General features: G+C 33.3%; 2 protein-coding genes across 3 annotated transcripts; one reads left to right on the top strand and one right to left on the bottom strand.

Moving 5' to 3' along the window:
• Positions 1-201: 201 nt before the first annotated feature.
• On the bottom strand, positions 202-955 carry LOC135125786 (uncharacterized). 2 transcript variants are annotated; one of them, XM_064051470.1, is made up of 4 exons: positions 885-955; positions 709-798; positions 506-661; positions 202-459 (listed from the first exon to the last, which is right to left on the bottom strand). In XM_064051470.1, the coding sequence occupies exons 1-4, from the start codon at positions 945-947 to the stop codon at positions 415-417; spliced, it is 354 nt and encodes a 117-aa protein (XP_063907540.1). In that variant the 5' UTR covers positions 948-955; the 3' UTR covers positions 202-414. The 2 variants fall into 2 exon arrangements, 1 of the variants encoding a protein (XP_063907540.1); XR_010279956.1 differs by lacking the exon at positions 202-459 and having other exon boundaries at positions 538-661; positions 849-921.
• Positions 956-19,208: 18,253 nt separating this feature from the next.
• Positions 19,209-20,498, top strand: LOC135125690 (terpene synthase-like). The gene is made up of 7 exons (XM_064051342.1): positions 19,209-19,250; positions 19,299-19,459; positions 19,522-19,669; positions 19,757-19,880; positions 19,937-20,082; positions 20,128-20,230; positions 20,281-20,498. The coding sequence occupies exons 1-7, from the start codon at positions 19,209-19,211 to the stop codon at positions 20,496-20,498; spliced, it is 942 nt and encodes a 313-aa protein (XP_063907412.1).
• The last annotated feature ends 2,619 nt before the right edge of the window (positions 20,499-23,117 follow it).

Raw genomic sequence — 23,117 nt, 5'->3', positions numbered from 1 at the left:
ATTATCTACAATTCTACCTATAGCAAGTGACTTAGAGTATTTTCTATTTTGGTGTTAATTCATATATTGAAACCACAATAGAATAATTAGAATAATTTATTTACATTTACAGAAATTTCAACATCAGGCATGTCGTTTTATGAAACAGGGAAAGAAGGTCTTCTCAAATTATTTTCAAATTTTAAGATGTTCGTTGTCACCGTTGTCATATTATAACATTTTTCCAAATTACAGAAAATTTAGATATCTTTCAAACCTAAAATTTGTGCAGAACGTTCCTCCATGAAATAAACGATGTACGCGTATACCGGTTATTGAAAATAATTGTGTATTGAGTAAGCTTTGAACAGTATAATTTGTTAGAAGTTATCTGTGGCTGTTTCTTGCACATGTGAGCACATCAAATTTTATATTTCATGAAGTCAATAAACAAAATAGTGAGTAAGAAAATTTGACAATCTGAAACATATTAATCATATTCTTATCAAACGTATTGTATACTTACCGAAACCAGTAATGGAAATGAAAGAGTACTGAATGGTCCAGCCGTAAGATAGAAAATTTTCTGGCTTTTTGTTAACATAAATAAAATGTCCTTCTGCAATCTAAGATCCGCCTCGTACCATTTTGAAAACCAAATGGATTCAGAGACTGATTCACTCTACAAACAGTATAATAAAAAAACTGTAGGTATCTATTGCAACTTACAGCATTTATTAGAATCTGTCCAGAAAAGCAAGCAAACGCTAAAGCAATTAGGCATCCGGAAAAATGGAGTACTGCACACAAAGGACTACCCTAAAAACAAAAATTAACAGTACAATATCAAATTTACCGCTTATTATTACTTCTGCAAATTCTTTCTCAATGCAAGCAAAACTTACTGCAGTAATGCAAGTATGCGCAAACACGGAGTTCGAAAAACATTCATCGAGTGCCTTTGCCATCCTAAAAGAGGAATTTTATTTAAGATAATTCTGGATTAAACATAATACCTGATTATATCTGCGTGATAGATAACGCAATTTGTGAACATATTTCGCGCAATTTCGTATTTTGTATTGTCGAGTGTTTCGCGAATCATTTGATTCAGCTGCTTGATTCTCAAAATCAAATGTTCTGCCATCTCAAACTCATGATATGTTATTAGCGTGCTGGGTTTCATTAATAACTCTGCGCAAAGAAGAATATACACATGAACTGAATAGTAGATAAATGGATTTTTTGTGCTGAAAGGCGTCCAAATTGAACTGAAAAGACCACAGTTTTCATTCAAATTTTCGTTCCTGTTTTTCTTTTCGCATTCTTCTCTTCCTTGGAATTTTAATAAGTCATACTGTAGTACAACGGCGTTCCTTTTGTTCGAAATTGGGCGGCTTCCCAAAATTTTCAAAATTTGACATTTCCTTGAGAAGTTTTACGACTTTTAATCGATTGTTTGTGTATATAAACGTCATATAATATACGCATGTCGTCGATGCCAAAAGGCTGACGTTGTCTACCAACGACACGTTTAGATTTTCTAAAAAAAAGAACTTAAGATAAAAAACATGGTATTATTTTTTTATATTTATACTTATATGAGAGACTATAAGGTGCATTAACATACCCAGAGGAAAAAATACAGTTATAAGAACGTATACTACAACTTTGATGCTGTAAGATATGCTTGGTTTAAGTTCTTCATTAACACCTGGCCAAAGTAAAATGTATCTTAGATTTCTTCTAGTCGAACGACATATTATAATTTCATTTTTTTGGGCTGCCATAAATTCAAGCTGAAACAGTAATAAATAAAATCAACGTATTCCTGAATTTGCATTGCTGTTGATAACACTCAAGTTAAATTTAAACAGGGACCACTTATAAGTAAGCATATTTTAACAGTCAGAACCCTAAATAGTTGTTCAGAATAATACCAAATGCGTTATTTTGTGACAAATTTTATCACCTAAAGTAACATTTCAAAAATTTACACTGTCGATTTTCGTATCTTTTATTTCACTGAAAATTAAATTAAGTATTTAACAAACAAGTAAGCAAAAATTGTACGGTATATGATACAATGGTACATTTTGCAATAATAATGTCTAGAGTTACCTGAAAAGTTATTTTTTTTAATTGTTTTTTAGTGTTTATTTGCGTAACACAACTGAGGACTTCACCACTATAATGGTTACTACAAGTTTCTCAATGATTGGTTGAAGAGTGACTAGTGTGCTTACAGATACAAATTCGAACTACCAGTACATGTTTGATTAGGATAACAATAAGGTTGTAAGAATATGTTTCTCCCACTATCGTTAACGTATCAGTAATATTTTATTCACCAGTAACTACTTTCAATTACTAGTTGAAATTATTCCTTATTATTATGGAAACTGCTGTTTAATTTAACGTAAAAACGAATATGCATACGACACATAAATCGACAAAAATGTTTAAAGTAAAAGGCCTGATCAGGGTGTACCTAGAGTTATTGCCTAAACCGTGAAATACTCGAAACATAAATAAAAGTTGTTTAGACCTTGGAAAGTGTCACCGAAAATTCTCCGTTAATTTCAACATTTTGGCAGATTAATTTGCGTGCTTTGACTAATTGCATTAAATACAAAAATACTCGTCCCACCATCTCTCTACAAAGGTAACTTAAGTAGGTGTATCTCAAGATGTTCACGGAGTATCAATAAGATACCTTCAATATGTTTCCACTTGTTGATATTCTGTACATTTAATATCTAGGAGATTCTATTTCCTTATTGGTCAAGATATTCCTGTTTGATAACAGAGTTTCTGTCAACATTAGGAGAATTTGATTCTTTATTATTATCAACTTTTATTTTCTTTGCTGCTGCTTTACGAGATTGAAAATTTGGATGGTGAATTATTATTAGAGTCGAATACTTTCTTCAGATTACTGTGCTCGACACTGACTTTAAATAAGGAATAGCTAGATGAATAGTTTGAAGATACTCTATCCGAGCCGAACTTTTTTATATTTGGATTTTTACTGATTTATAAATGCTCTGGGGCTCTGTACATCCTGATGCACAAATACACGACTTTCTTGAAACACTTTTAATTTCTGGCATTTCGTCATAATTTTTAAAAATCAAAAAGTATGTTTTTGTTTTCCTTATTATTGCTGACCTAAGGTCCAAACTTGCGCTTCTTATAGTTCATGAATGAAATTGTGCTGTTATCAATTTAGAGTTTCTTTTGTGAATTCGTGTGAATACATTTGTTATGCATCTTTCCATTAAAAAAAAATATATTTAGTTAAATTTATTTTGAACATTTCAATTATTAGAATCAACTTTCATTCCTGCAAATAGGCCATCGCTTCGCTCTTTGATGTGTCGCAAATTGTGCAATATTTATTATGTACGCTTAAAAAGACCTTTTTTTTGTTTTTATTCCCATACTACAGTATCCAAATTGCGTTTGAGTATATCTAATAATTATCTCCAGGATTAAAATTAATATTTCAAAAGAATACGGGAAATAATTATTCTGTGCTGAAGGTCTGTTGTCGGCAACTTTTCATGAATTATTATTCTTCAATATCGGCTTACAATGTTTTTATGACCATGTCCGGTAATCGTCTATCCCGGTGCGGCAGGTATACACATTTTTGGAAGAATTGCTGGTTCCGTTTAAGGCAAAGTAAGTACAATTTCTTAGGAAGGTATTTAAACCCCTTATAGGATCAAAGGCTGCCTGGCAGGCCGGAATCACCAGAATGTAACTTTAAATTTTCAGATTTTTGTTGAAACTTATTTTACTTTAATCTCGTTTCACGATCTCTGAGAATATATCACGATAAATTATTCTACCGAGGGTTGTAAAAATATTAATTTTATTGCCCAAGACTTACACTTAAACATAATCGGCACATTCTAGGGCAAAACGGACCTACCAAGCCCGCCTCGCGTTAGGTCCAACAATGAAAAAGTGAAGAAATAACACATGTGACAACAGGAAAAGATGTTACATTTGTCTGAAAAATAAAGGTATAAAACAGTAACAAATATGCGATTTATGCGAGAGAAATGTATGTATTGAACATTCGATTAGTCGATTACAGAACTAATTTGTGCTAATTGAAAGAATTAATCATTGTGTAACACGCAATTATTATTTTCTAAAAATAATAACTTACCTTAAACAAATATTTTTACTATTAAAATTACTCTTATTTAATAATACAAATACAGCCAGCGGGTCTACCGGACCTGGGTTTCTCAGGTACACAGATAAAATGCATTGCCCCGACAAGCCTAAAACGCAGTGAATAGTGAATTATGGTTAATGGATTTTAAAATACCATCTTACCGTGGCTTAGATTTATTACCCCTCAGGATTATATTTAAAGATGTACCTATAAGTACTGAAGGCTACAATGTAGGAAATATCAAAAAAAGTATCAAAAATTACTACTAATATATCTCAACTAATAACTACTGAAAAAAGTGAAACAAAAAAATGTATGTGTATCTGCGCCATTAATTTTGTATCTAGATACAGATATTTTGTGCTTAAATTCGATTTTATCTAGGTACAGATAATAGATACCCAAACATGTATCTAGATACTTTATTTAGGTACAATAAGTATCTACTCTTAGATACTGCCCAACACTGGTCAAAATATTTTATGAGGCAGCAAATTTTGTAATCAAAGTAATTTTAACTTTATAAAGCAAAGATTAACAATTTACTCCAAAAAGTAGTAGTGGAAATTAAAGTAGAACCCTAAGGCTATCTTCAAGGCAAAAATTCTCTCTGTATTTTCACCCTATCAAAAGTTAACGTGGGGTCTAAAATTTAACATGGAAATCTCTAAGGCCACTTTTATAAAATATGCACTGTATAATTTTCATAATTTGTTTGTTTTTTTGTTCATATTTTTATGTTTTATTTATCAATTTTGAGACTTCTTAAACTTTCCCTTACTTTCATAACTTTGTATGCATTTTATAACATTAATATTAATAATAATAATAGTATAATTTCCAACAGACTAATTGTCTATAATGGAACACCAAACCTTATTAACGTCATTAACATCATTAGAAAATTAAAATATAAATAAAAAATTAATCATTAATAAAATGAAAAATTACATATGTATACAAACAAACATAAAACAAAGTAGCGCAACATTAATAAATGGTGATATAAAAGCTATAGCGCCTGACACCTTTTTAATAAATTAATCCTATTACTAGATACAGATAAATTATTATCGTGAAATATGGCAAAGCTCATTCCGATACTACAATTTTACATTTACATTACAATTTACAATAGAACATTCTACTCTTTGCTGTGTATGTGTCTTATTTTTCTACTTATTTTCGAATTATGAAGAACACACTTTCGTTGCCTATGTTATAAATTATATTGGAATAATTTAGCATCTGATTTAGAGTTAGTTGATTAGTGGCGGCTCGTGACTGTCTGATGTGGTGAGGCGATGATAGAAATTTAGAGACAATAATAACATTAATAATAATATTAATAATCAAATTAATTAAATTAATCTCATCATAGACCTAAACGGACATTAGTTGCTTCTGCAATTTTTTCGTCTGTTCATTTGAACCAAGAATCTCATTTGACTTCTATTGAAGTTAGACATACACAAAGCGCAGGTTTACGATGTCCTTACAATTTACAATTTCATAGAATCAGAGATGTTACATCAATGTGTATTTCTTAACCAAATATCTAACTTCAACCTAGCCCATCTAGCAACAGATGTACAAAGCACAGGTTTGTAGCGTACCCTGACTGATTTTTTGTCTGATTTATTTTGTATATTTACAGCAGAATTAGAACCATGAGTAACAGCCTAACCCCATGTATCAACAAATACATAAAGCACAGGTTTATTACAAGTTCTGACTGATTCATATATATATATTTCTGTATTATGTATATTTGTAGCACAATTGGAAACATAAATTGCAATACGTTATCCTGGAGATCTCCAATTAAGTCATTTTAAAACACCTCGCAAAAGAAAAAGACATTCGTAATGGACACTATAGAAGGTCAAAGAACGCACTTGTAGTATTATTTCTAGCGTTGAATACCCAATGGAAGTTACCAACAGCGTGATTTTTAATAAATAGTCTAAAAGGACCGGAGAGGGCAAATATCGTAAAAAATTCTTTAGAATTATTACATGAAACTGGCGCTCTTTGTTATTCCGTAACATTTGATGATGCTAGTGTTAATATAATAAATATGTGCAACAAATTAGCTACCGATTACAATCTTGACGAGGAATTTCAAACATATTTCTTCCATCCCTGTACAAAAGAGAGAGGTACTAGTATATAGGACGCATGCCACATGGTAACACTCCTTCAAAATACATTGGAAGCACGTGAAACTTTTTACAACTCCAAAGCAGAAAAACAGAATAGATGTACGAAATTGACCCCACGCCACGACGTATTAATTTTCATAATGAAAAACAAAAAGTGAAATTGGCTGTGCAAGTCTTCAGCTAAAGTGTATCAGATGCTCTGAAATATTATCCTCATAAAGGTATTATGACTATTTTGAAATGGCGTTAGTAACATCTGAATTTTGCAGTGTTGTGAATACCGTATTTCATATTTTAAGTTCAAGAAAAATGTTTTCCAAATCTATTCAGCCGTGGGTTAAGCCGCACAAACTATGAAATGTTAAAAAAAGCACATATAAATGTACATTGATTATTTAGAAATCATCAAAGATGTTAAGATGAGGCTGGTGGTGGGATCGGACAGAAAAACGGGACTTGTGGAGCTTACTGTGAGTTTAACGAGTGTACTAAATTTGTATGAAGATCCTGTAGCTCAGGGCCTCATGTTTTCTCTTCTCACTTATAAATCATATCATTGCCACCTCGAAACATTTTTTTCTGATGTGCGAGGAGGCCACAATCATAACCCATCCTGTTTGCAGTTTGAAGCATCCTACAAGCAACTGTTATATCGCCATCAAATAAGTACAGCCGAAAATGGAAATGCAACTATTTTGCATGTGAGTTCACAAACAAAAAAGAAAGGGCAGCACACGCTACACATTATAGAAAAAGATTTGGAGTTCAGCGATCGAATAATGTCGCTCTCGTCGTATACTTATTGAAGATGTGGTCGAATATACGAGTATATCGAGATTTGTCTCTAAACAAGTTGGTCGGCGTGTGAAAAAATGTACAGTGTGTTCCCAGCAGTTAATAGGAACAAACTGTAAATCACTCTTACAAACGTTGAAACGGAGAGGCAAGAGGGTTATCCCTAGTAGGGATGTTATCAACATTTATTTGTTAATTTGTACATAAAAATAAACAATGTTTTTTAAAATGTGTTCTTTTGTCTTTCTAAACATGAAATATTGTAGCTTAAAACTATTGTTTCAAAAAGTATAATCACATGGATCGCATATATACTATAGTAGCGTACACTACACTACCTTTCAAAGATCCTGAGGGTTTAAGAAATTCTTAGTAATCTTTCCTACAGTCTATCTATTTTTCTTGTATGCCCTTATTTCACTAGATAACTCTCACACAACTTCAAAAACAATAAAGTATTAACATCACAAAAGAAAAATATTTTCAGGTCAAATAATTCACAGTAGGTAACGAAAGGAACAGTAAATTATTGAGCAGCGATAAATTGTTGGTTCAAGGATGGAAGCGAGATAAACATTAAAATTAAGGTTCGGATACTATGCAAGATGCATATTCTTGCATATTCTGCATATTTAACTATTTTTTTGCATTTATTGCATATTTTAATGTGAAGTGTATTTTTATGCATATTTAAAATTTTTGCTGTATTTTTCCTGGTAACTGGTGAAAATTTTAATGCAGTTGGTTATTGGCAGTATGCAGGTAAATGAGTACCGCCCTTTGCTAATAATGCCGACGGGTTTTTCCAAGACTTCGTTTATGGGCACTCCCAATCGGGCGCTTTACTGGAATTTTTTACTTAAAGGCCTCTAAGCCGGATGTTATAAATATATAGAGTTGGAAGAGATGAAAAACCTAGTATCGATTTGAAAGTATTTCATTCTTCGATTTCAAAATTCATTCATCATTCGTCTACGAACTTGGCGACAGAGCAGTGATATTACGAACAATTAAAAAAATGTTTTGCAAACTATCGTCGTGGATTGGGCCCTACTCAGAATTGATTCTAGATGGATATGGTGTTTTTTTGCAAACCTTAATAAGTTTTTTAAAATATATTTTCAATCCTTAGACTAAAGTCTAAGAGAACCAAATAAAAAAATAGGTTTTGCAAGTTATTCAGTGTCATTAATAGTTATCCCTTACGTAAATAATAATAATTACTACTAATTGTTTTCATTTTTTTTTATAGATTTCGAGCACAAAGAAACATCTTATAGACCAACATTGCAGAACGCCTCTTCACAAAAGAAATTGTGAAAAAATAAACTCAACCACTATAACTTAAACATCAATACGAGAAACTTTATCTGCTATACAGCTAAAACTGAAGAGGAAACAACAAGTTCGATTTATGTCAGGCAATGTTTGCCTCGAATATTTCATTAAAATAAGTTAAGTAATCGTACATTTTATTCATTTTTGGAAAAATACTGTAAACGACATTCTAGACGAAAGCACTCTCAGGAAAACAACTGTAGATAGATGTTATACCAAAACTGTTGTTAAAATTAAGACACGTTTGCAGAATAACTTTATTTACTCTGTTGTTTACGAAACAATAGATGTACGCAGCAGATATATAGCAAATTTATTTATTTATTTAAACCCATACATTCCGTTCTAGATATTTCTCGATCGAGGTTCCATTTTCATCGCCATACGTACTAGAAAGCCTTCGAAGAAACCCATAGGCGTCGTACCTGTTCGGTGTATGGGTTTATTTCGCAACAATAATTCCAAATCATATCAAACTTAATTTGAGATAAGTTTCTTGTTGGTCATATTGTTTACTTGTACTTCGGTGTTTCTTGTTAGTTGTGTTCTTATTTTTTCTTTTATGTACTTAATCTATATAACATCAATTAATAACAATATTAATATTTTTTCATTTATAGTGATTACTTTGTGCGTTAATTGACTTGTATTGTTGTTTTTCATTTGCTGTCTTCCCCTTTGTTCGAACTTCAAGTGTCTCAAAAAACATGTTTTATTAAAACTTCAGATCATTGTGGAATAATCTCAGGTACTTAATGAACACAGAGGAATGACTATGGTCAGTGTTACAAATAACTTTTTTAGGTTAGGATGGGTTATTCTTTGGAGCAAAACACTTCCATCATCATGTCCTATTACCTTAATGGGGTGTTAAAGGAGGATGGGGACTGGGTGTACTCTGGAGATGCGTGTAAAAACGCGTATCTGCTGAAATATCCTGGTGTCATCGAAGAAGAAACTTTAAAGACGCACATACGGCATATTTTGGCCAGATTTAACGACCTAGTGACGTCTGTAAGGGAAAACCGACGGGGAGACTTCAAATTAGTGAAGACGTTGTTGAGGATTTAAGGACGAGAATGGAACAAAGTCCGAAGAAATTTTTGTCAAAACTCTCTTTAAAGTTCGGAGTACCATGCACCACGTGCCAGAAAATCGAAAATGAGAAGTTACATATGCATCCATGTAAGATTTCGTAGGTTCAGGAGCTGCATCAGCAGATTTTCCTTGCCGCGTCCAGTATTGTCGTTAGTTTCAAGGTAATATGGACGATAACCGGATTCTCGATTTGTCGTTCTTTTCTGATGAAGCCTGGTTTCATCTGTCAGGCTACGTCAACTCACAGAACTTCAGAATTTGTAGAGAAAATCCTCACTCTTTTGAAGAAACATCATTACACGCGGTGAAGCTTGGTGTGTGGTTAGCTGTTTCCAGATGACGATTCATAGGCCCGATATTTTTTCAAGTAAATGTATGTGATCAATAAACAAAATTGGATGTAAAAAGTGTATCTAGGTACTGCAATAAAGTTTTTTATCCTCAGTAACTTTCATTTTTCGTTCTGTGGTAGTTGCATTCTCTTACTTTAAAATTTAGTTCAACTTACTGTTTACTATTAGGAAGGTTAAAAATCTTTATTAAACATTCTGTCATTTCAAGAGGTCGCGTAATCGTCTACAGAACTCTATGCTACTGAAGTTTTATTGTTTTTTTCATCTTTTTTATTATACAAATTTTGAAAAATTTTGATGTCAAAATGGCCATGTGGGCGTTTTTTGAGTACAATTTCTTTGACATTCTTGTTACAGAGCTCTGGCATGTTTCAGATATCTAGAAACTGCAAAGCTGAAGGTAATGCTTGGACATGGCAGTTTTCATCTACTTATTTTAGGGACGAAGATCAAGGCTTTCAATTGTGTTTTTTCAAGTGAAAAGCACCGCTTACAAACCACGTCTGCACAATGTTTTGACGATTCCTTACAATTTATAAACTGAACTTTCACGGGATCACAACTTTAGCAAAATTATTTAATGCAAAAACTACTCATTACCATTTTAAGACAGTGATACTGTTCTTTAATTGTGATAGGACTTTTACTCTGCCATTGTCCATTACGTGATTGTTCACAATTTTTACCTTCAAAGTACCTACAAAAACGTAATTTTTTAATTAATTACCGTGTTCATTGTTTCGACAAATTTAACTTCACTTTTTGGATTTCATTATTTGAAAAATTATTGTTTCTTTGCAAAACAGACCAGATGATTTATTCTGTTCAACTCTAATCGACTTTCCAAGATGTAATTCATGACAAAGTCCTTAAACGCTTTTCTGATAATTTACAATTTTTGAAGGTCAAATGTACTGCAATAGCGTTCACGGACGCTCGATAACACTGCAACCCCTAATGCTCTGACGTATTTTCGTGTCTATTTAAAACGAAATTAAACAATTTTTGATAGATTTGACAGATTCGTTTTGAAATTCGTGACATTTCAAAAGAGCTCAAATGACTTTGGTGATTGGCGGCACCAGAAAAATTTCAGTTGTTTTTCATAATAATAATAATAATAATAATATATATTTCGCCTCATATTGTACAGAACAGGAGGACATGTCAATTAATTACAATATGTACATACTTAATTATTCAATATAAAATGTAAGCAAAAAGGAGGAGCCAACTATAGTAAACCGAACCGTAACAGAGCATACATTTTAAAATCACACACAATTTTTCACAAACATTAATAACGTATATATTAACAATTTTTCTTAGACATTAATTGTTGCCAGCTTAGCTACTAAAAATTCATCTACCGTGTAGAAACAGTTGCCCTCTAATATATCCCGGACGGTTGACTTGAATAGAGGAAGAGGCTTTTCTTTCACCTTTTTAGGGAGGGCGTTAAACAGAATAGCACTAGTGTATTGCGCTGACTGTTGTGCTTTTTTAATACGGTGATACGGGATTACGAAATTATCTTTATTTCTAGTGTCATAACTATGATAATTAAGATTCCTTTTAAATTTGGTCTCATTAATTTTTGCGAAAACAACAGACTCTAAAATAAATAAACATGCCAGGGGTAGTAACTTCAGTTTCTTAAACAACTCACGGCATGATTGAAATTTAGATTTCTTTAGCAAGGCTCGAACAGCTTTCTTTTGAATCAAAAAAATTCTAACTGCACTCGTAGAGTTTCCCCATACGAGAATGGAGTAACGCAAGAGACTCTCGAAGTTACCTCTGTAGAAAACTAAAGCGGTTTCGAGATCACAGTAGTCTAAAAGTTTCCGTATTTGATACACAACTGAAGATAGTCTGCCTGCTAAATAATCTATATGTCCGGTCCATAGGAGACGATTATCAATTACTACTCCAAGAGACTTTATTTTGTTAAGTTCGCCAATTAAATTGTCTATTTTCAATGAGAAAGTTAATGATGTCGTCTTCTCTGCATTCATAACTAGCCTATTGTCGTCAAACCACTGTTTTGCTGAGCACATACTGTTTTTTTGCATAAGTTTTAGGTTATCCATATCACTTGCGCAGTTTACCAAAGTGGTATCATCGGCAAATAATATATGACTTTGCGCTGTAATCCCCATAGGCAAATCGTTTATAAACATTATAAAAAACAAGGGCCCTAAGACAGACCCCTGCGGTACACCACACTCTATTTTAGCCAACTGTGATTTCTCCCTTTTTTCCTCTACACACTGATATCGGCTTGTGAAGTAGGATTTAATTAAGTCATGAGGCAACCCCCGAATGCCGTAGAACTCAAATTTTTTTAATACCAACTGATGATCTATGCTATCAAAAGCCTTGCTAAGATCTAGAAAAGAAGCACATGCTAGTTTCTTTTCGTCCAGTGCAGTTAAAATTTCGCTTTCCAATTTTAACAATGCCATTGTTGTTGAACGCCCTTTTCTGAAGCCAAATTGGCTGTCTACAAGTAAGTTGTGGTTGTCAAAAAATGATGCAAGTCGCCTATAAAGCCGTATTTCAAAAATTTTAGAAAGCGCCGGCAATACAGAAACTGGACGATAGTTCAGACAATTATTAATGTCACCCTTTTTATATATAGATCTTATTTTTGCAATTTTTAGTTCATCAGGGAAAGTTTCTTCTTCTATACACTTGTTTAATAGGTGAGCCAGAATTGGACTGAGCCAGTCCTTTATATATTTCACCGTGTTTATAGTTAGATCGTAAATATCTCTAGCATCACTCGCCTTTAAGCCGCTAATTATACTGGAAATCTCCACAGGATCAGTATATTCCAGACCAAATGACTTCCCTGGCGACGTCATTTTACATAGGTAATTATATATTGAATTATGTGGAACAAGATTATTAACTAATTGTTTTACTACATTTGAAAAGTGGTCATTAAGATTATCCGCGGTCAAGTTATTATTTTGCGATTTATACTTACTTTGACCTAATTCCGAACGAATGAGGTCCCAAACTGCTCTACTTTTATTTTTTGAGCTTTCAATTTGTTTCTTATTGTATTCTTTTTTTGCTAACACAAGACGTTCTCTGTAGATTTCCCGTATTTGTTGATACGCCCGATTTGCCCCTTCAGCTGCTCTTGGAGACTTCCGCATTATATCAACGGCTTTTAGACTTTCTCTCATGTTTCTTAGTTCGTCGTTATACCATTTTGACTGAGGCTTTTGAGTATGTAGTTTAAGAGTTACTATAGGAAAGCAATGATAATACAGATCTAAAAAGCTACTGAAAAAACTACTGAAAGCAGTTTGAGCAGATTGAGATGAATATATAAAGGACCAGTCAGTATTACGTAAATTTTCACAGAAATTTTCTAATTTTGTGATAGTTATGGGACGATATATCCGCTCCGTTGTAACCACGCTGTTCGTTGAGAGTTTACATTTCATTTTTAAGACTATGGCAGAATGATCGGATAGCGTAGGATCTGTTACTGTACAGTCCTCTAGCGAATCGGGTAAATTTATAAATACATTATCAAGACATGACATTGATCTAGTTGGCTCTTTCACCAAAAACTTCAGATTATACGAAGCCATTAAATCTAGTAATTTATTTCTGTCTACATTAGATTTCAAAAAATCTACATTGAAATCACCCGTCAGTATAAAGGATTTCTTAGGTTCCAACTCTAGTAAGTAGTTTAATAGTGACTCTAGGTTATACAAAAACACTTGAAAGTCACCGTATGGTGAGCGGTAAATTGTAATAACAACATTATTTAGGTCTAACAAACTCACAGCTATTATTTCTATCGATTTCTCAACACAGAATTGGCTGACCATAATTTTTTTATATCTTAAATTCGATTTTACATAAATTGCAGCTCCACCATGTGCAAAGTTTTGCCTACAATATATATCTGCTAATATAAAATTTTTGAGATTACAAGTATCTTGTTCTTCCGTCTTTAACCAGTGTTCCGTCAGACAGATTATGTTTACATTTTTTTCCCCTACTAACAATTCTAATTCTAACAGTTTATTTCTTACGCACTGTATGTTTACATAAAAAATTTTTAATAGCTTGTTAAATTCTAAGTCAGTTCCTGAGTTTTTGGCATCTTCCGGAAAAAATTAAATCGCCTAACTAATAGACCTGACGCCCAGAAGTTACTATCATTCAGCTTATCTAGAAGATCATAGTCAAAGCCAACCTTAAAGGAAAGTGTTTGGGCCTCCTCCCTGGAATCCAGTTTTTCGACCCTAAAGTCTTGATTTGGACACTTGCTCACCAAATAGTTTCGCAACCCTTCAGCGGTCGAGTTCTTCGTTGCACGACCTACGTAGAGCCATGCCCGTCGCGTTACAGCTGCGAAAGATGTTTGAGTAGACTTGTTCCCTTCAACATTTTCTCCCGTATTCTCCTCTATTTTTGCCGTGCCATAAATGCCTTTTTGGTTACGCAGTCTTCTTTCTCCCGATCTCCTTTTATCATTACCGTTGATTTTTTGATGATCCGGGATGAATGGTTCATCTCGGATGTTTGTACTGGCTGTCACTTCTTTGGTCTCACGATCGATATGATTGTTTACAGTTTTTACCTGGTTGGTAGTTTTTGCGATTGAGTTTTTACTTCCTTCGCTGGTGGCTATCTTATTAACTTTTCCTTGCAAATACTCTATTTTTTCCTCCAGTTGGTTTACCAATTTCACGTATATTGCATTTTCCCTACTTAGCGATGTCGTCATATGGAGTATATCCGCCAACTTTCTCGCGGCATCTGGATTAGGAATACATTTGACACAGGACCAAAAAGTAAGCCTTTCGTCTGGGTTGGTATTTCCAGCACTAGTGGCACATTTGGAGTGGTACACTACATTGCACAACGCACAAATAACACCTTTTGCAACTTTTTTGTTACACGACATTAAGGCGCATTTTGAATTTTCATTCAGCTTCACGGACAGCACGCCAGTCTTGCTCGCCATCGCCAATTGGAGATGGAATAGCTGAGTTGATTACAGTATTTTATGATAACGTTGTATGTATAGCAAGTGACTTAGTGTATTTTCTGTTTTAACGTTAATTCTTATATTGAAACCACAATTATAGCTATAATATTTTATTTACATTTAGAAAAATGTCAACATAAGGCATGCCGTTTTATGAAATAAGGAAAGAAGCTCTTCTTCAATTATTTTCACATTTTAAGACGTGCATTGTCACTGTTGTCACGTTATAACACTTCTCTAAATTATAGAAAGTTCAGATATTTTTCAAAACTAAAATTTGTTTATAACGTTCCATGGATCATTTGGTAAGCACATCAAATTTCATATTTCAAGAAGACAATAAACAAAACAGTGAATAAGACATTTTAACAACCTGAAAACGATTAATCATACTTTTATAAAACTTATTACATACTTACCGAAACCAGCAATGGAAATGAAAGAGTACTGAATGGTCCCGCCGTAAGAGTGAAAATTTTCTGACTTTTTACTAACATAAATAAAATGTCCTTCTGCAACCTAAGATCCGCCTCGTACCATTTTGAAAACCAAATAGACCCAGAGATTGATTCACTCTACAAACTGTATAATAAAACAAAAAACCTTACCTGTCGTAGCTTACAGCATTTATTAGAATCTGTCCAGAAAAGCAAGCAAACGCTAAAGTAACTAGCCAACCGGAAAAATGGAGTACTGCACATAAAGGATTACCCTAGAAAAAAATGTGAAAGTACAGTAGCTAATTTACCATTAAGTATTACTTCGACAAATTCTTTCTCAATGCAAGCAAAACTTATTGCAGTAATACAAGTATGCGCAAACATGGAGTTCGAGAAGCATCCATCGAGTGCCTTTGCCATCCTAAAAGAACAATTTTATTTAAGAAAATTCTTAATTAACATAATACCTGATTATATCTGCGTGATAGATAGCGCAATTAGTGAACATATTTCGTGCGATTTCGTATTTTGCATTGTCGAAGGTTTCGCGAATCATTTGATTCAGGTGCTTGATTCTCAAAATCAAATGTTCTGCTATCTCAAACTCGTGATATGTTATTAGCGCACTGGGTTTCATTAATAATTGTGTGCAAATAATAATATACACTTGAACTGAATAGTAGATAAACGGATTTTTTGTGCTGAAAGGGGTCCAAATTGGACTGAAAAAACCACAATTTTCATTCAAACCTTCATTTCTGTTTTTCTTTTCGCATTCTTCTCTTCCTAGGAATTTTAATAGGTCATACTGTAGTACAATGAAAGACAGATAAACAAAAACGAATGTTGAAAAAATATTTAAAATTCGTTCCTTTTGTTCGAAATTGGGCGGTTTCCCAAAATTTTCAAAATCTGACATTTCCTTGAGAAGTTTTGCAACTTTTAATCGATGTTTTATATATACGAAAGTCATATAATATACACCTGTCATTGATGCCAAAAGGCTGAAGTTGTCTACCAACGACACGTTTAGATTTTCTAAAAGAAGAAACTTAGTATTAAAAAGACATTATATTATATTTTTATTTATACTTAAATAAGTGATTATAAGATGCATTAACATACTCAGAGGTAAAATTGCAGTTATAAGAACGTATACTACAATTTTGATGCTGTAAAATATGCTTGGTTTAAGTTCCTCATTAACGCCTGGCCAAAGTAAAATATATCTTAGATTTCTTCTTGTCGAACGACATATTGTAATTCCATTTTTTTGGGTTGTCATACTTTCAGACTGGAACAATAATAATAATTAAAAGTAATATATTTTTGAATTTATATAGCAGCTGAAAACACTCAAGTTAAATTTAAATTGGGACCACTTATTTTATCAGTGAGAACGCTAAATAGTGTTCAGACGGTTATTATACATACTAATAATATTTCAGAAATTTACGCTGTCGATTTTCATATTTTTAATTTCATTGAAAATCGTACCACACCAAAAATTGCAATAATAATGCGTAGACTTACCTAAAAAGTTGAATTTTTTTTAAACTTGTGTTTTAGTGTTTGCTTGGGTAACCCAACTGTAGACTTCACAGTCACTGCAAGTCAAGGTTTCTCAATGAATGGTTGAAGAGTAACTACTACGCTTACAGATGCAAATTCCAACTACATGTTTTATTAGAATAACAGTAAGGTTGTAAGGATATGTTTGTTCCACTATCATTAACGTAACAGTAATATTTTATTCACCAGTATAAAGTTTCAATTATTAGTTGAAATTATTCCTTATCATTATCGAAATTGCTGTTTAATTTCACTTAAAAAACGGATATCCATACGACACACAAATCGACAAAAATATTTAAGCTAAACGGCCTGGTCACAGCATATTGTACTTACAGTTGTTGCCTAAACACTGGAATACTCAAAACATAAAAAAAAATAAAAAAGATTATAACTTGTATTTGGATGGATCACATTAGATCGAAATCTATATTAAAATCCCTATTAGTGTATTTTATAACGACTATTAAATAAACTCAAAAGTAAGTCATTTAGACCTTGGAAATATAAATGTTGGTTATTTTTATAACCAAAAATTCTCACACCACCATGTACTTTGATATCTCTTCAAAAGTGACTTAAATGGAAGTTTCTCAAGATGTTCACAGACTATCAGTAAGATACCGTCAGTATGTTCCTATTTGTAGATATTCTACACATTTATCTAGACGATTCTGATGTTTCCTTATTGGTCAAGATATTCCTCTTTGATAATAGCGTTTCTGTCAACATTTGGAGAATCTGATTCTTTGTTGCTCTCAACTTTTGTTTTCCGAGCTGCTGCTTTACGATAAAAAAAATGGATTATTAAGAGTCCAAAACTTCCTTCGGGTTACTGTGATCAACACTGTGTGTGATGGATACTGAAGTTACTTTTTCGCACGGAACTTTTTTATATTTTGATTTATGAATGCTCCAGGCTTTGACCTCGATTAAAATCCTGATCCAGAAACACACTACTTTTTTAAAGCAATTTTAATTTCTGACATTTCTTCATTATTTTTTATAATTTAAAAAATACATGTTTTTTCTTTCCTTTATTGCTGACTAAAGTCAAAGCAATAAATTTGTGGTGTTATCAATTTTAACTTTCTTTTGTGATTTTGTGTGAATACATTTATAAAGCATCGTTAGATTTACTTTTGAACATATCATTTCGTAAAATTCTCATAAAGTGATAGGCGACACGTTTCCATTGCTCGAAGTTGTCACCTGACTGGGAAGCTCCATACACCGTCGTGAACAGAATCAACGATATTGTTTACAGAATTCGACGAGGGTTGAACACGAGAAAGAAGATTGTTCATTTAGCCCACCGCATGAAGTACAACAGTGACAACGTAGAAGTTTTTGATCGGGACGATCAGACGCGTATGGGTTCAAGTATGTACGACGATGATGACTCATTGTCAGTGATGGCGGCCGGAAAAAAGCCTGGAAGCGGAAGTCGCGATGAGCACTCCAGAAAGAACTCGTCTGCCGAAGTTCTAGAAGGGAAGTATGGCTATGAAATCTAAAGTATGAGCACTGTAGGTTATATGGCAGCAAAGTAATTTCATTTATGATTTGTAAAGAAAATAGTTTCAACATCTAAAATCACATCAATCTCTTGTGAACTTTCATACTCTTCTTTTTCAGAAAGATCCGATTTAGTTTGAATGATAAACATAAAAAAATTATGCCATTGACTGTATTCGACTTAATAGTCCAATGAGAAAAAAATGTATTTCTTTATTAAGTACTTACAGCTCAACGTAGCCTTGGACTTTGTCATAATTAGCGAACGGAATATATTTCGAAACTGGTTAATGATTTAGAAATTGAAAAACATGTTTACAACAAATCGCTAGAGCAGAGTGCATATACATATAATATAAACAAATGAATATAGATTTCCTTCATCAGTCGGAATCAATCTTGTCATCCTTGCCAAATATTTGATGTTCTCAACATAATAATAAATAAACATTAAATCAACTATTCTAGATCAGCTGTTATTATTATTATTATACCCGAAACTTGCAGCTAATGGCTTGTGTTGTGAAAAATGATCCAAATTTTTGCGTGCAACTGTACACTTCACAATTACCTACTCGTTTTATTAATTAGTTATATGATGCAATCAGAAATAAGACTGTTATTAAGTGCAAACCATTGTCAAGATTTCCATACGTTTAATAAACAAAGATAACGCTAACACATCAAATCTAGTGTGTGTCAGCAAGAAGCCACCATTCGTTGAAGATGACAGCCAGCGAAGTTCAGATGCAGCTCAAAGACGAAGAGGTAAATTAAAGACAAAACTAAAAACCGTGCTTATTTTTCAAAATACAGATTTTATTGGCACCTATTATACACATAACACAGCATGGGACGCAATATCGTAGTATTATGAGAAGACTGTGGCGTGCTTGTAATCATTGGATTAAGTGTCCCAAAGACTTGCAAAAGATATATGGTGATATTGGAGATACACTTTATACTGTGGGTCTTATGTAAGTATGCTCTGGTTACGCAAATATTAATTTAAAATTTCTTCTGTTTTATACGTGTACAGTTTAGATGATATTGAAGATTTTACTAAAATTCGACGAGGTATTCCTTGTGCCTATATGGTTTATGGAGTTCCGTTAACGGTGCAAGCTATAATACATAAAAGTATTTTGTTATTTCAAGAATTGATTTATCATCTGGGAGATAGTGAGGTGTTGTCTAGTTGTAAAAATATATAATGATAATATGATTACGTTGTACATTACCTATAGAGTTGTTTTACAAATATCCTTATTTAGGAACTCGCCGATGAATTCATTAGAGTAGGGGTCAACCTTATGACAGGACAAGGAATGGAAATATACTATAGGGACACTGAAAAATGTCCTACCTTTGACGATTTCAGGGTGGTAGTTCACGGCAGTAAGTTAAACATTAGCTTTTTTTAATTTTAATCACATAATGTGCTTCGCTTTTAGAAGCTTCCTACACCTTTATGTATGGAGTTCGATTATTAGAAATGTTTGCCAAGACAAAAAAAATCAATTTCAGTCATGAATTTTGGGATAAAATGGGTTACTTCATTCAGGTATACAACGACTATATAAATCTACGCGATCCTAAGGTAAGGAAACTATGATTTTCAAATTTGATTTAAGTAGTTTCACAGTGGGCAGCCGTTCGGATATTCTGTGATGATCTAGATGAAGGAAAGTTCAGTTATCCCATAGTTCATGCTATTCAAAGTCATCCCGAAGATCATCGCCTTACAAGTATGCTTTACACAAAATATTTGATCAATCGACTTAATTCATTATTTTAGATATGTTGAAAGAAAGGCCACTTGATTTGGAAAGTAAGAAACTTTTTGTAGATATAATGGAGAGTTTTGGAAGTTTTGAGCACAGTCGCCAATTTCTGGAGGATTTGAAATGTGGAATTATCGAAGAGGTGAAAAAAATGAAATTAGAGAGAAATCCACATCTAGAGAGAGTTCTCGATAATATATTCGCTAATCTAGAAACTAAACTTTTTATATAGATGCCTGGATAAGCAAACAAGGTTGTTCTCATAACGTAATGAGTTCGAATCATAGACGGTGGCGGGGTACGGGTGATCAAAGTGTGATATGTTAATGAATTTAGAAAAACAAGCTTTATAAAAAGATGTAGTGTCATTAAAAAAAAGTAAGATATCGAAGACAAATAACAAACATGAAGGACAAAAAAACCGACGACCTAACACATAATTATATATTCACTTATTTTATGGTGTTGGTATCTCAATAATTCATACCGTGATTTCAGCTCTTAAGATAAAGATTTTTTGTTTGGAACTTCAGCTCTTTAAAGTGTAATGCCTTGAATTACTTTAATAAAGGATTTCTCATTTTATGACCAAATTCATCACCTTTAGTTAAAATGTCTTTGCGTAAAACAAAATTATCTCATCTCGTCAATAGCCGTCGATACATACCTATAAATATGACGAGTATTTTTTTTTTAATTGAATAGATTGTGATGTTTTAGTTTTGTCTGTAGGCTACCTCTTCGTCTTGGATCTGCGTTTGAGGTCTACCTTCAGCGAATATTTGCTTGTTGTTGGTTAAGTAGAAACGGTTTGAGAAAGTTTTACGTCTACAGAGCTTGATTTACATCATTAGAATTATTAACATTTTAGAATATTTAATAACAGTTTCAAATTATTATCAAAACCAATATGCAAAATTCAATATTTACTCCTTATTTTAACACTACCACCACTCCTCAACTGGTTAGAGGGACTTTGCGCTCGATTTTCTTCCTTGAATTGATAAGTAAGTACACTCAAAAAAGTGGAAAGTGGAAAGAGCGACGTGAGAAATCAACGACCGAGACGTATTTTCCGCGACGAGGTATGCATTTTGTGTTTACTTATCGTGTGTTTGTTTGGGATAAGCTGGGGACAGTCCACGATATAATCTCTCAAAGCTAATTGTTTTAAGTAGCCAGTCACTTTGATCAAGTCATTGTTTAACATCATTTAAATTCTTTGTTTGAATCGTAAATAAAGTGTGGCATTATTTAACATTACGTAAATTCTTTGTTTGAATGGTTGCTAAAGTGTGGCATAACTTAACATCATGTATTTTTTTTTTGAATCGTTGATGAAGTGTGGCAAATATTAACCTCGTGTAATTTTGTTAGGCTCTGCAATTTTTCACCTCATGCAATTTTTCTCTATCTCGCAATTTTAGTCTCAGTAATTTTCTTTACTGTATAATTTAAATTGAACGTATACTTTCACCCTCTGCAGTTCCTAACCTCACGTAATTTTTTTTGTCTGCACTTCACACCAGTTCTTTTTTGTTTTTATAATCTTTGCTAGTTATTGGGTAATTGGAGCACGAATCTGACTATAATGGGATTATCAGAAAGAACTGGCAGTAACTGGGGTTTTCCACCTTGCTTTTTACCAGTACGTTGTGTGTGTATTATTCGAAATGAAGGACAATCAATTCAGATGTGAGGTCGATAAACTTAGTAAATTTGTAATTAGATTAATATCCCTGACACCTTCTACTTCATGAAGTCCATACATAATGAGATTATTAGAACGTGTCGAACGTTCTTTTATTTCACTCAAATTTAGACTCTCCGGGGGTCCTGAAGAAGTTGTATCATTATCATGATTTATAGTTTTTACTTGATCTTGTATATTTACAATTAATTGAACGTTATTGACATTAGAATTTATGTCGTCAATATTCTTTTCCACTTGCACAACTTTTGATTGTAAAGTTTTTATAGAACTAGAATTGTAATGTAAAACTTGCGATATTCGCCGTGCTTCCCTGGTGTATAGTTGCTTATGTGTGTTGTAGAGATCGAAGTGTAGTTGTGAGTGCTGTTGGAGGTAGTTGTTCAACCCTTATATCGAGGTACCCCTACCATAAACACCCCTACTAGTGTACATAATTGTTGGGAATTGGCTGTACGACCAATGGCGTGGTATTTACAATATTAATTATATTACACATACACAAGATGACTCTCAATCATTATCCCATGAGTACCGATAGATTATATATCAGATTTCAATTCATCCAACTTTGCGTCTAAACCAGTTACTAATTGAGCATGAGCTTCTTGAAAATTGCAATGCGGATATTTCATTTAGTTTAGCAATTAACGTTTCAAAATGATAAACCGTAAGAAAATGTGTGCCATCAGTTCCCTCAGGATTTACAGACGAGACTCTAGCACTACGGCCACGACATTGTTGGCAAACCTATTTATTAGAATTGCTGTCAGCAGGTGGTGCAAATTAATGGTTTCGCATTAGAACCCAATTTTTTTAACATTCAAAGCAAGTGAAGACAAGCGAAAAAACCCCACGCCCTCCGCTTGTTATCTTTCTCCGCTTATCAACATGTTATTGTGCCGCCACAGTACTCCCCCCCCCCAGCGACACAGCGTGCGGTCGTGCTGGGGTGCGAAGGAGATAGATGCTGGCGTCGCCCCTGGTACTCTTACGGTCGTCGTTCCAACCCTGGCTGTGCTGCGGACCCCGAACACAGCGGACACAGGGCGGTAGCAGAAGGATGTTGCGTGCGTGCGTACGTTGCTTCTGTCGGTAGTCACCAATGAAGGTAAGCCAAGAAAAATGTTGTTGACTAGG

The sequence above is a fragment of the Zophobas morio genome, unplaced genomic scaffold (assembly GCF_036711695.1).
Source record: "Zophobas morio isolate AGI-343-1 ecotype UQ-CSIRO unplaced genomic scaffold, CSIRO_AGI_Zmor_V1 ptg000009l, whole genome shotgun sequence".
In the NCBI taxonomy this organism is placed as follows: domain Eukaryota; kingdom Metazoa; phylum Arthropoda; class Insecta; order Coleoptera; family Tenebrionidae; genus Zophobas; species Zophobas morio.
The sequence above is the reverse complement of the archived record's forward strand: the minus strand, read 5'-3'. Positions and strand labels throughout refer to the sequence as shown.

Coding starts and splice junctions, on each gene's coding strand:
- LOC135125786 (XM_064051470.1), bottom strand. CDS start 947: ATGGCAAAGGCACTCGATGAATGTTTTTCGAACTCCGTGTTTGCGCAT. Junction 799..884: donor CGCATACTTGCATTACTGCA/GTAAGTTTTGCT, acceptor TTTTGTTTTTAG/GGTAGTCCTTTGTGTGCAGT. Junction 662..708: donor GACAGATTCTAATAAATGCT/GTAAGTTGCAAT, acceptor TACTGTTTGTAG/AGTGAATCAGTCTCTGAATC.
- LOC135125690 (XM_064051342.1), top strand. CDS start 19,209: ATGACAGCCAGCGAAGTTCAGATGCAGCTCAAAGACGAAGAG. Junction 19,251..19,298: donor TGCAGCTCAAAGACGAAGAG/GTAAATTAAAGA, acceptor TTCAAAATACAG/ATTTTATTGGCACCTATTAT. Junction 19,670..19,756: donor ATCATCTGGGAGATAGTGAG/GTGTTGTCTAGT, acceptor ATCCTTATTTAG/GAACTCGCCGATGAATTCAT.